Genomic DNA, 13730 nt, shown 5'->3' with positions numbered 1-13730 from the left:
TCCTTTTAAACTTGTTTAGAAATCATCATACACCCAGAGGCAGAGCCATGAATTTTATTATTTGTGTGCCATGTAGATGTGTGTCTGGGTGTGATTTTTCTGCTTTGTACATTGTTCTCTCCGTAGCACATTGCAAACACTTTGTACTTCATTTCTACTGCTGCAAAATATTAATATGTTGTTCTTTATTTTGGCAAGCTGTAAAGATGCAGAAATCTTAATGGATGTGAAAGCATGAAAAGGAAGCCATTGTTCAACCAAGGGTAGCTTTCATTCATTCTGGAAGTCTGTAATAAATGCAAGATGTTGAAAGGAAAGGAGCCAAATATTAGTGTGGTCCTGAGAGACCAAACAAATAATGGAGCTACTTAAATTTGTCATTCTTCTTTCGTCATTACAGTCAAAATCTAAAATGTACACAGATGTTATTTCTGTATAGAGTCTGTATAGATAGGTTTGGGTTTTGAGCACTGTTAAATCTTTTCATGGTGTTTATAATGTAAAAGTTTCCTTTTTTTCTTTTTTTAAATGGAAGTCCAGCAGGCAGTGAGTTACTGCAGAGTGCAGGAGTCACAGATTCCCTGGAGAGCTGCTGTTTTGGCAGGGTGGCCTTAGCTGGGCAGTTCTGTGGGCAAGGTGCCAGCTTGGAGTGGCACACAGGGTCTGGTGGCAGTGGCTTTCCTTTCACACAGGCCTGTTGTGGTTTGCAGGGAGTGTGAGGACTCTGGGTTCAGGCATTAATATCTAAGCCTCAGCTACTCTGGGGCAGAAATAATCCTCTGTGGGCAGAGGTGTCTGGTGTTTAGGTTGCCTTTGTTTTGGTGAAACTGTTTCCATGCTAATATTTCTGTGCTAGATCTCTGGAGAGAAAAGAATGTAGGTTTGGGGTAAATCATAAGCCAGCAAGGTGGACATTGCTTAACCTTGCCTAATGCTCTCCATCTGAGCCTCACAGCTGCTTACAGAATAAGGATCTCAATAGTTTGTGGAAGTCTTGCAGGAGTGAGGAAAGCAAAAGAACCTGCTCTAAGCATGGCTATCATATGTCAGTCCAGATTTTCTTGGAAAGCTCCTATCTGTGTGTGTTCCTGAGACCACACCTGCTGCCTTCCATGCTCTGTAAGGAATCCAGGGCTCATGAGATGAGGGCAGCCCTGAGTGCAGGCTCTGACACCAGCTCTGAGCACTTCCCTGGATCCTCTGCTCACATCTTTCCTTGAGCTTGTGTTGCTGCTTGTCTCAGAGCCTGACAAAAAATAAACACACCCAGGAGGATTTTTGTGGCAGAAGGAGTGGCAAATAGATGTGTGGCACTTCTGCATCTTTGGTTCTTGTCTGGAGGATGAGGGTGCAGGAGGAGAGGTGGACACAAACTTGGAGAGCTGTTGCACTTGATTAGACTAAAACAGAGGTGACAGCAGTTAAAAACTCAAGCAGCTATTCCTGCTGAAAGGAAGTCATGCAAGTTGGTGAATGTGGTGTTTATGTGACATGAGAAACTTAACACCTACCTGGTTTTCCCCAGATAGATCCCCAGGTGGTGGGCAAATGGAGGAGGTATTTGGAGAATGCTGGTACACCAGCACTGAGCACATTGACACATTCCTCCTGCATTTGTTCCTCCCTGTAGCACTATTCTTCAGCAGAAACACTTCCATCCTTGCAGCATTTTGTGACCTGCAGTGGATTTAAACCAGCATTAAATCCCACTGAAGAAGTCAGTGGTGCTACAGTGCAGAAGCTGGTGTGAGATAAGTCAGGAATTTTTGTGCTTCTCATTGCAGGAGAAATTTGAGGTGTAGCTGCTGGCTGAGGAGAAGAGAAGTGTGCTCTGGGTCAGGGTGGGTGTGTTTTCTGTCTTGCTCCAAACCAAGCTGTGCCATGCTTGGGATCAACAAGCACTAGTGCTGTGCCTGCACAGCAATGTTTGTCCATCTGTGTGTGAATCAAGGGTTTAAAGAAACTGAAAGAGTTAAAAAATTTAGCTAGATTTAGTAGGGGAGATAGAAACAATTAAGAGTAAAGCAAGAAGAGTAGAAATAATAAGGGATAGTAAATTATTAGCAGATAAAGTAGTTAAGGCTAGGGTTATATATCACCTGCCTGTCTTCGTGTGTTTAAAAAAGCAGGATGGGATGGAGATTTAATTGTAAAAGGGAAGAGGACCGTGGCTGCACCTGGGCCCCGAAACTTGGGCTAGAGCCAAGGGGTCCAAAGCCTGCCAACAAGGCAAAAGGAAAGGATCACTCTGGCCTCAGCAGACCCATTCCAGAACCTATCGACCCATTCCAGAACCCATCCACCCATTCCAGAACCCATCCACCCATTCCAGAACCCACTGTCCCATTCCAGAACCTATCGACCCATTCCAGAACCCACTGTCCATTCCAGAACCCATCCACCCATTCCAGAACCCATCCACCCATTCCAGAGCCTAGCCATCCCATTCCAGAACCCACTGACCCATTCCAGAACCTATCCACCCATTTCAGAACCCACTGACCCGTTCCAGAGCCCACTGACCCATTCCAGAATCCACTGTCCATTCCAGAACCCACCGACCCATTCCAGAACCCACCGACCCATTCCAGAACCCACTGTCCCATTCCAGAACCTATCGACCCATTCCAGAACCCACTGTCCCATTCCAGAACCCACCGACCCGTTCCAGAACCCAGTGTCCCATTCCAGAACCCACTGTCCCATTCCAGAACCCCCCGACCCATTCCAGAACCCAGTGTCCCATTCCAGAACCCATCCACCCATTCCAGAACCCATCCACCCATTCCAGAACCCATCCACCCATTCCAGAACCCACTGACCCATTCCAGAACCCACCGACCACCATTCCAGAACCCATCCACCCATTCCAGAACCCACCCACCCATTCCAGAACCCAGTGTCCCATTCCAGAACCCATCCACCCATTCCAGAACCCATCCACCCATTCCAGAACCCACTGTCCATTCCAGAACCCACTGACCCATTCCAGAACCCATCCACCCATTCCAGAACCCACTGTCCATTCCAGAACCCACTGACCCATTCCAGAACCCATCCACCCATTCCAGAACCCATCCACCCATTCCAGAACCCACTGTCCCATTCCAGAACCCACTGACCCATTCCAGAACCCACTGACCCATTGCAGAACCCACTGTCCCATTCCAGAACCCACTGTCCATTCCAGAACCCACTGTCCCATTCCTGAACCCATCCACCCATTTCAGAACCCACTGTCCCATTCCAGAACCCACTGACCCATTCCAGAACCCACTGTCCCATTCCAGAACCCACCCACCCATTTCAAACCCACCACCCCAATTCAATCAGGATATTGCACAGGCGTAAAAGGAACTTTGAACTCATTTAAATACATTTTAATACAAAGCAGGGATAGGTGGGGTTAGGTAATGAATATGTATTAGGCATTTTGGGTGATTATATGGGTATGTAAGACTTTTTAGATAAATAGAGAGCCGGTGCCTATGATGTTTTGCACATGCTTTTGGGAAATTATTCCCTTTGTGCCCAGTGCTGTCAATAAACATTCCCCTTTCTGACTTTAACTAGTTGGGGAGTTCTGTTCTACACTTCATGTGTCTGTGTGTCCTGGTTCAGGGCAAATTTTGGACAGAACCCCCAAAGGGGCCCCTCCAGAAAAGAAGATTCAGTTGGCCTCTCCCCCCACCAGTTTGGGAGAAAATACCTCCTTGGAGAAAAGTGGAAAAGACCTGTTTATTAAACAATAAAACCTTAACAATATCAAACAATAAAACCCCTTGTTGCTCCAAAAGAGATGACAAACTGAGAAAGTCCCTCCCCAGGTCTCAGCTCAGCTCACTCAGTCTCTGATCAGTCCCTCAGTGCTGGAAATGTCACAGGCCAGGCCCAGCCCGGTGGCCACAGGTGGAGCTGCCTGTGCTCTGCTGGGGTTCAGTCCAGAGCAGGTTTGAACAGCTCCAAAGAAAAAGGAAAAAAAAACACCCCACAGTCCAGGGAACTTCTTTGCCTCAGCTAGCTACAACTAACTAAAGCAAAGGAGAGCTCTGTCCTGCTGTCTGTCCATGCACAGACAGCACAGTGCAGGAGCAGGAATGTGGAGGAGTGAGTGCAGAAAACAAACTGCTGCTTCTCTCTTCCCTTCACTCTCTGGAACAAGTCCTTGTGAAAAATGCTAATCACTTGTTTTTAAAATTTTAAAAGTTTGATAGTAATAAAATGGTTATAAAAAGAGTAATACAATTAGAGTAATAATAATTTGGACAATATGAATTAGGACAATAGAAACAAAGAGTTATGGATGTCTGGGTACCTTTTCCTGGGCAGCACAAGCCCGAAAAAGGACCCACATTAACAGAGGATTAACCCTTAAAACAACAGCCTGTTGCATGTTCATCCATCTCATACAGGATGCATAAATTCCATTCAAACACAGGATTCTGTCTGGTCAGTGTCAGCTTCTTCCTCTGAATCCTGATGGTGCCATCAAGATAGGAAGAAGTTCATTTCTTCTGATAAGGGAGCAATAAATTCTCTTTCTCTGAAAGATTCAGGTGTCCTGTGGCTGCTATCTCGCTGTGAGTCCTTTCTTTAAAAAAAGTATCCTACATAGCATAGTTTCTATTTTAACATTTTTTATAACCTAAAACTATATTTAATGCAGTACTTAAGAGAAGTAATACAGCATTACTTTCTAACACAGCACATCTAATATTCATTTTAATATTTGTGAAAAGCCAATCATAAAATACACAGTTTTAACATCCTAAAGGTGCAAAACTTCTTATTTAGCATAAACAGAAGGGACAATTGGGGATAAAGCATCACATAGCCAAGGCAGGACAGAGTGTCAGGCTGAGCATCATCCAGTTTGGGTGCATTGAGGGCTGGCAGCAGCTGGAGCCCAGCACAGGGGATGCTGCGTGGCCCAGCAGGGTCAGTGCTGCCATGGGAGCAGCAAACCCAGCATGGATCTTGTCAGGGCTGGGCTTGTCCCCACAGCTCATTCCATGACCCCAGCAGGACAGATGGGAACTTCCAGGGCTGAGCTGTGTTTGAGCAGCTGTGCTGGAGTGTCCAGGCTCATCAGTGCTGGAGTTAAGTGACTTTTGACAAGACCTGTGCTACAAACCATTGACAAACAGTCAGCAGATTTTTCATCCCTTGGGGGAATACCCTCCATTGATAACTTTTATTGGGGTTCAGCATGATTTGTGGAAGGCACTGTAAAAGCAAATTTTTCTTGGTCTTGCTCAGCCAATGGAATAGTGAAGAAACAATCTTTCAAATCAATGAAAACTATTTGCCATTCCTGTGGAATCATTGTGGGTGTAGGAAGGCCTGGTTGTAAAGCTCCCATTGTTGCCATTACAGCATTTATCTGCTGTAAATCATGTAAAAGTCTCCATTTTCCCGATTTCTTTTTTATTACAAAAACAGGGGTATTCCAGGGGCTCAATGATTCTTCAATGTGTCCCACTTGCAATTGTTCTGTGACTAATTCTTGCAGGGCAGTAAGGTGCAAGCGTATCTGCATTAATTACACATATTAATTGCATTACCTCTGAGGAATTAATACCAAACTGAGCCCCTTTCTGTTGGAGATCTTGCACAACCTTCCAGGCAAAGAGGTGATGACCATCATCCGTGAGCACATGCTTTGAACAAAATTCTCCTCATGGAAGGTGATGCTGCCAGACTTTCATTAAGTGGTTGCCAGTGTGGGCGTTCAAAATTCAAAACTAATTGTCATTTCACTTTTCCTGTAGTCTTAAATCAAAAAGGGATTTTTCAGCAGCATGGGAAGAAACCTTGCTCTCCACCTTCCTATTTGTTTTAATACAAGTGAAAGACAAAAAGCTTCTGAATTTGATATTTTCATCGAGTGTTGGATTATTTCAGTTAAGGCTTATTGCTGTTCAGAATTGATATATTTGCAATATATTCCATGCTGCTGGGTAGGGTTGTGTTGAAGCCAAAGGCCTTCACTGTTGATCATCAACAGTGAAAGATGATCAAATAATTCTCCCAGTGTATCTTTAGGCATAGAATTCAGCTTTTTGTGATTTCATAACTGTCTGAAGTTTGCTGTATTTGACAGCATAGATGAGAAGCTGGTCTTGCAGATTGTGGTGAACCTTCCTTGGAGTTTAGAAACTTTGTACAAAGTACCACACAAAGAGCCCTAAAAAGCAGATTATTAATCACCTCAGCAGCTCCTGCCCTATACAGCCACAACTCAAGCTGTCCATTGTTGCCAAATTTGACTGCATGAAGCCCCTTTAAATAATTTCTGGTTTAAAGGCCTAAGAACAGTAATTTGATTGTCTCAAACACCTCTTAATGCCTTAAAAATGGAAAAGGACCTGCATATTTCCTTCTGAAATGTAATTACCCTCAGGCACAAGCCACGTTTCGTGTCTGACTAGTGGTTATAAGGAAGCAATGATGGGAGGAAGCAAACAGGGGTTTGCAGCATATCTATAATCCCAAGCAGTATTTTTGTGCCATGTTTTTGGTATGAGGGCTCTTCTTGCAGGAGGAATGAAGCTATTTGTTATCACAATTTTTCCCTTAGGCCATGAAAAATAAATGTCATTATTACATATCATGATTTCACGCTTTTCTCAGAATAATGCAGAATTTTATTTAATAGAATGCAGAATTTTCACAGTTAAGAGGTTTGAAAATAAAATACTACATGGTTTCTAGCCTGCAACTTCGTATCCCAGGAATCTGCTGAAATCTCTTTTTGGGATGTATGCTGCCAATGGATGGTTTGCTTGTATGTTTCACTGAGGCTTTTATTTTCTTGGGAAAATAATGACACTAGCACATTGATAAATGAATTTTATTTAGTTTTCAGGTAAGGAGAGTGATGCCTGCAGTTGTGCCTTTATGGACATGGAAGATAAAGGAAGAGTGTGAGATTGGTGGCATTGTAGACAGCAGTCCCTGCTCCCATAATTTAATAATAAGCTGAATATCTGTAAGGGACCATGCATAGGGAGGAAACTTAAACACCTGATTTTATGTTTTGTAATATTTCTACCGAGTTTTTAGTATGATAACAATGTTTTGGTTTCCTTTAGAAATGAACATATAGAGGTGATGTGGCAAACAAAAACCCCTTTTACCAGTGTGCAGTTGTGATGGTGTTCACAGGGGTCTGAGGATGAGGGAAGAGATGAGAATCTGACTCCATGTTTCAGAAGGCTTGATTTATTATTTTATTATATATATGATATTAAACTATACTAAAAGAATAGAAGAAAGGATTTCATCAGAAGGCTGGCTAAGAATAGAAAAAGAAGGAATGATAACAAAGGTTTGTGTCTGAAACAGAGAGTCTGAGCCAGCTGACTGTGATTGGCCATTAATTAGAAACAACCACATGAGCCCAATCCCAGATGCCCCTGTTGCATTCCACAGCAGCAGATAACCATTGGTTACATTTTGTTCCTGAGGCCTCTCAGCTTCTCAGGAGGAAAAATCCTAAGGAAAGGATTTTCCATAAAAGAGATCTGTGACATGCAATAGCACACAACAAACCACAGTTTAGGTTGTGTCAAGATTCCTATCCTGGATCCAATTTTCAGAATTGTTGTCAGCTCTGCTTCAGTCTGAAACTTGGCAAGGTGTTTCCCTGCCAAGTGTACTGTCATCTTTTTCAACTGGAGTATATCTGCTTCCTTAATTTCTAGGATTTTATAAACCCTTCCAAAGTATTAGCTGCTGTAATCCCAGTGCGAGTGCTGAAGGGATTTTTTGCAGCACGTGTGTGCACAATGCTGCTGATGGCTGTGCAGTGAGATGTGCTGTTATCAGTGTAGTTAAAGCACACTCTGTGCTAAAAGGGATTGCAATGCAATCATAGCAGGAGTCAGCTGCCAGGAGCTGTCCCAGGGATGGCACAGTGTGCAGGCTTTGCTGCAGCACCTTGCCAGGCTGTGCTAATCTGCAGCTGTGCATTGTTTCTGCTCTTTGTGGGGCTGATCTCTGGGTGATTTGGGGCTGTGCTGCAGAGCAGGGAATCACACAGCCACGTTGCCATGAGTGGAGAGGAGGATTAGACCAAGCCCCATTATCTGGCCAGGCCTCAGTGGAGTGACAGATCTGCCTGGCCTGGAGCTGCTTGCCACCCAGAGGAGTGCAAGGATGATTTATGGCAGAGGCTTTTTGTTGGAGAGCTTCCAAAGAAAGCAGTGGCAATGGTGTGGATTACTGTCTTCTGTGTCATTAAAAATAATCTGGAAAACTGATCCCTTCCTTGCCCTGTCCATGAATTCTAGCACCCCAGTCAGTGGTTTGGGTATATAATACTTGCCATGTGCCCCTTGAAATGTGTTAACTGTGGAACTCCTTAAATATTATTTTTTCTTAGGCCACTCAGAAATGGTGTAATTAAAGGAGATAATGTTTTCCTGATTTGTTTATTTCACTTTGGTTTTGGGTCATAGTGGACATGATGTCAAGTCCTCCCCAACCACTGGCTGGTGTCCAGATGTGGCCAATGTTATGGGGAGAGAATTTATTCACACAGCAGTATTCTTTTCCTTCATTTTGGAGTTGTACTTTGCAAGAACTGTCTGTCAACCACTTACTCAAGAATTATGAAACAAAACCTTCAGCTTCTGTGTATATTCAGTTGCCTCACAATTGAGCTGAGGGATGCTTTGGAAGTGTACCCATCTGAACTGCCCAAATGCAGTGTGAGTTCTAAAAACCACCTTACACAGCCCTGGACTGTGCTCCAGCCCTGGCCTGGAATCTGTGTGAGTCCTTGGTGGATCATGGTCTGGCTAGTGAGAACAGAGTCATCTTTTTTTTAAGAAAACCAATTGTTAAGTGTTGCCTTCATTACACACAGGGTCCTTTCAATCACATTACTGCTGAAAGCTGTATTCGTATTATTGCTTTGATATTTCAGATTCCATGTAACTATTGGTGTTCCTGTTCAGGGTTAGTCCTGTGACTGAGATTTCAGGTGCCTGCCATTAACCTCTTGTTCTTTCTCTCCCCTGCCCCCTTTTTAGAGGCCTTTGAGTCTTTGCTTCGCTTTGCTGAGAACCGCACGAGTTCCCTGTTTGAGACAGCGTACAGACCTATGGCAAAAGAAGCAGCAGAGCCCGTTAAGGAGCTTTTTACAGACATCTCTCTCTACATTCTGGGTGCAGAGACCACCGTGGAAAGTGCAGTTCTACGGTTCTTTGACAGTCTCTTTCCTCTGGTCTACAGCCGGCTCATAAACCCAGGAATTACAGATCTGTCAGAGGACTACACGGAGTGTCTGCGCCTTACAAGGCAAGACATCAATCCCTTTGGACACTACTCTAAAAACATGGTTACAGAGCTGTCAAAATCCCTTTGGGCCAGCAGGATGCTGAGCCAGGCGCTGAGCCTGGGCATCGAGGTGATCAACAGCACGGAGCACGCGGCTCTGAGCAAGGAGTGCAGCCGGGCCCTGGTGAAGATGCAGTACTGCCCGCACTGCCAGGGGCTCACCCTCATCAGGCCCTGCGTGGGCTACTGCCTCAATGTCATGAGGGGCTGCCTGGCCAGCGTGGCAGAGCTGGATGCTCAGTGGAGGGAGTTCATCTCCACGCTGGAATATCTCACTAATGAAATGGCTGCCTCGCACGAGCTGGAAACGGCCCTGGCGGGGATCTGGAGCTCCATCAACGAGGCCATCCTGCATGCACAGCTCAATGGACCACAGCTCTCTGCCACAGTAAGTGCTCCCTTGTAATCTGTCATTGCCATTTATCAATTTCCTCCTTCTGTGGATAAACATTTAAACAAGTTGGTGTTGTCTTTGCAGCAGTTTTTAGACTTTAGCTAGATGTGTGTCTAATAGTCCATGCAGACTTTACACAGAATTATGGTGGGGTTCAGTAGAGTCTGCTTTGAAATGAAAAGGTTGGGCGGATTTGTTTCTTTAGAAGGAGCCCAGTAAAGCAGAGCTCTGCCTTGTCTGCACAGTTTTCTAAACAAAAATTGATACTGGATATCAATCAGGTGTTATCCTGGCATGGAATTGTAGCATGTGAGAACATCCCACTGGATTTTCTATAAGGGCCTAGAAAAGTGAGCTTTAAAATAAAGACAAAAGAATTGATTTTCACAATTTTGTTTTCTAAACAAAAATTGATACTGGATATCAATCAGGTGATCCTGGCATGTAATTGTAGCAAGTGGGACATCCCACAGGATTTGGTATAAGGGCCTAGAAAAGTGAGCTTTTAAATAAAGGCAAAAGAATTGACTTTCACAATTTTAGACTCCCTTTTGTGTTGACTGAGACATCAGGAAGGTAGTACAGGTAATGGGCACATCTATCATACAGAAGTTGGGAAAAGAGCATGAAAACATTCAGAGTTATTTGGCAGCATTTACATAAGTAAAGGATAAAAATGCACTTGAATTGGAAACAGCTTTGTGAGTGGTGTAGATTAAGGGAAAAGAACTAGGATGGTAGAACTGTCACATAAATAATAGCAGCATATGACTGGCAGGTGTTCTCTCAGGGTGTTGGAGATTAGGCTAGAAATTACTGAAATGAAGATGATGCAGCTGATTATGTCTATATGAAGTTAACACAACTGTCAGTGGTAAAAAATGTAGCAGTGTGGCCTTAAGTAGGGTATAAAGACTAATCTAAAAAATGCAGGTAGATCTGCCTGTCTTTAAAGTAAAGGAATTCTTGGAGAGAGCACAGATGGAAATGCACAAATTCAAATATTTAATTTCTGTGTAGAACTTTGGTCACCACATCATGTAAGAGAGAAGGTAGTCCAGAGATTCCACAGAAAGAAGCTGTGGCAGAGTCTATTCTAAACAAAGGAAGGTTTTTTTAATAGGAGAAAAATGCTTCTATGTTTGCAGCCTTCCAGAATCTCTAATATTGCAGCTCCCCTCACTGACATGAGCCATACTAGAGTCAGTTATAACACATAAATTATAAAAAACCCCAACCACTTGCTGTAATCTGATAGAATTTCACTTTGTATTTTAGTTAAAACTCAGTTCGTGTTGCCTCAGTTTTCCTTTTCATGAATGGCAAACTTGCTAGTTTATCTGACATTTAGAGATTAACATGGAAAACCTTTATGAAATTTTTCCAGGTTCTTGGGTAGAATAGTGGGCACTGGAGCCTGCATGTGCTGCAGGTCTGCATTGGGTGGTGTCACAATGTTCCCCATGGAGAAGTGTTAAACTTAGAACATGTTGTGTCCAATGTTCCTGCCTCTGGCCCTATTTTCACTCAGAAGTTGTTTTTAAATGAGTCTAAAAGGGAACCAGAAATCAAAGTACACCATTACTGTATATTGGTTTTATCTGACTATAGATGGATACTTCTAAAATCACTGTAGAGCTTCATTGCTGATTTCATGGACAGAATGCTAAAACACAACTCTGCCTTATCAGCCTCATAATTAACATGCTCTTCCTTAGCTTACTGGGGGTAAAATTCATGGTCCAGGTGAATATTGGATAATCATGGGTGAACTCAATGAGTGTATTGCTTTTAGGTGATTTGGAAGTAGCATTCTCTCTCAAGTCTCTTTCAGGCTGCAGACTCTCTTTAAAGATTATTCAAATAATTTTATTTGGGGCCTTCTTAGTTCTCTAGCAATACCTTTAAACATTTGCCTTCTTCCATTTGGAATAAGCTCAGAAAATGCTGTTGTGTTTGAAATTCCATTAATTCTTTTTTCCCTGAAGTTATCTGTGCTTTCTGTCACTGGCAGAGCCTCCATGTGCAGAAGAAGGTGCTGTTGTGTGTTGTTCTAGGGGCTGCTCAGTAGGATGGCAAAGGATGTTTGAAGATAGCTGTGCCTCAGTGTTTGTTACCCTCAATCCTTCCAGGTGCCTGCAGAGTAAGATGGTGTTTAGAAGACAGAGCATGTTTCACTATTTGAACAAGCATTCATCTGATACTGGTTTAAAATTTTCCTGATTAGTTACAGAGGAGAGGATAGCCATTATTTAGAAAATTGAGCCTAATTAGGCTTTATTTTCTCCTCTGAAGAAGCAGAAAGGAGTTCAGTGCTCAGGTTCAGGATTTGCTGCTGGAGATGGCTTCTGGGAATCCAGGTTGGGATTCTCAATTACACTGGGGCCATTTGATGTGCACCCAGTGTTTTACTGTTGGTTTTACTTACAGGATTCTTTGTTTTCCCCAGCAAAGTTACATTCTCTTTTTCTTTCCCAAGTGTTTGGGGACCTTTTTTTGCTTGCTCACTGTACTCCCCAGCTTCTGCAAAAGTGGAAATGTTCAGCTTAGGTAGTTTCCATTACAAAGGCAGTAATTGGTTTCATTTGATTATAATGGAAAACTCATCCAGGAAAGCAGAGCACTCCTAGTAATCTTCATTTATCCCGAGGCAGCCTTAATTAATGTGCTTGCCCTTTTAGAAAACATTTTACATTTTTAACAGACAATATGGCTAAAAATTAGGATTCTTTTTTTCTCTTGTTGCCTGCCTGGATGATAATGAATAATGGAAAGTTAGATTATGTTTTCTTTAAAATGGGGAAGGGCTGAAATAAACCAATAAAGCACTTAGGATACTTTGCTCAAATGAGGTGCAGTCAATTGATATTAAATCTAAAACTAAAAATCCTATTTGTATGAGGCGTGCATAACTTCAGGAAAGTGGCCTCTGCTGATCTTGTCCATTAGAGCCAAGAGAATTGCCTGATTTGCTGGGATAGCAAGTGTGAGAGGTCACCTTTAAGATATTGGTAATGTCTCCTCAGATTCCTGGGGATGTGCCATGCCATTTGTTCAATGATGCTGGCTTGCATCCAGCTCACTGAGCCTAATGCAGGCCAGCCCGGCTCTGCAGCACCAGCAATCAGCAGCATTGCTCTCATCTGCTCAATCTCATTGTCCTTCCCCTGCTAGGAGCCCTGGCTGCCTCGTGGTGCCAGCCACACACACCAGCTTGCCTTAGCCTTCCTTAGCATCTTCCTCTTTGTTCATTTCTTTTTCTGCCTTTATGTTTTACAGCTGGTCTCCTTTTTTCATGTGTTCAGTTTCTGTATTGCTGTACAAGCTCTGTACTTACACATCATTGCTGATGTTAATTTTGTTTTTGGTTCAGAGGGAAAGTAAACTGCTCTCAGCTGAAATCAAGAGAGGAGGAGGAGGAGGAGAGGCAGTTCTGAAGTGCCTGTGGTGCTGGCACTTGAGGCAGGTGGGGTAGCAAACAGTGCCCACGCCCCTGGAGCACATCCCACTGAGCTGTTCCTGGCAGGGAGCTGCAGTCCCACTCCAGCATGAGTGGATGGGGTGGCTGGTGGAAACAGAGTGAGGATTTCTGCTGGATCACAATGGCTGGAATCTCACCAGTCCCTCCAGCTCTCAGTGCTTCCCTTTGGGCCTCCAGTGAGGCTTGGCCTCCTGCCCCACAGTGGCACTGCTGCTTCTGCCAGGCACCCCTGATCTGTGGGATGGCTTTCCTGCTGGACCAGGGGGCACTCAGGAGCTGCTGCCCTGCCCAGGCACAGATTTCCTTTAGATTTCCTTTCATTTCCATTTCCATTTCCATTCCCTTTCCTTCAGATTTCCTTTGCCAGTTCATGGCTCCAGAGGTTCCCCTTTCCCGTGTCTGGATCAGAATCCCTTTGCCTGTGCTGGGAATGCAAAGGGCTGGGAAATGCAAAGGGATGTGTGCTAGCAGAATATTTGGAATGTGGGAAGGCACATCTGGTACTTCTCT

At 43.8% G+C, this 13730-nt stretch overlaps 1 protein-coding gene across 2 annotated transcripts in view; it reads left to right on the top strand.

Moving 5' to 3' along the window:
* LOC129124603 (glypican-5-like) overlaps positions 1 to 13730 on the top strand; it is a 378241-nt gene that overhangs the window by 79615 nt on the left and 284896 nt on the right. For both annotated transcript variants that reach the window (XM_077183633.1, XM_054639664.2), the window contains exon 3: positions 9039 to 9733. In XM_077183633.1, the coding sequence (XP_077039748.1) occupies positions 9039 to 9733 (695 nt within the window). The remainder of the gene's footprint in view (positions 1 to 9038; positions 9734 to 13730) is intronic.

The sequence above is a fragment of the Agelaius phoeniceus genome, chromosome 10 (genome assembly GCF_051311805.1).
Source record: "Agelaius phoeniceus isolate bAgePho1 chromosome 10, bAgePho1.hap1, whole genome shotgun sequence".
NCBI lineage: Eukaryota > Metazoa > Chordata > Aves > Passeriformes > Icteridae > Agelaius > Agelaius phoeniceus.
The sequence above is the reverse complement of the archived record's forward strand: the minus strand, read 5'-3'. Positions and strand labels throughout refer to the sequence as shown.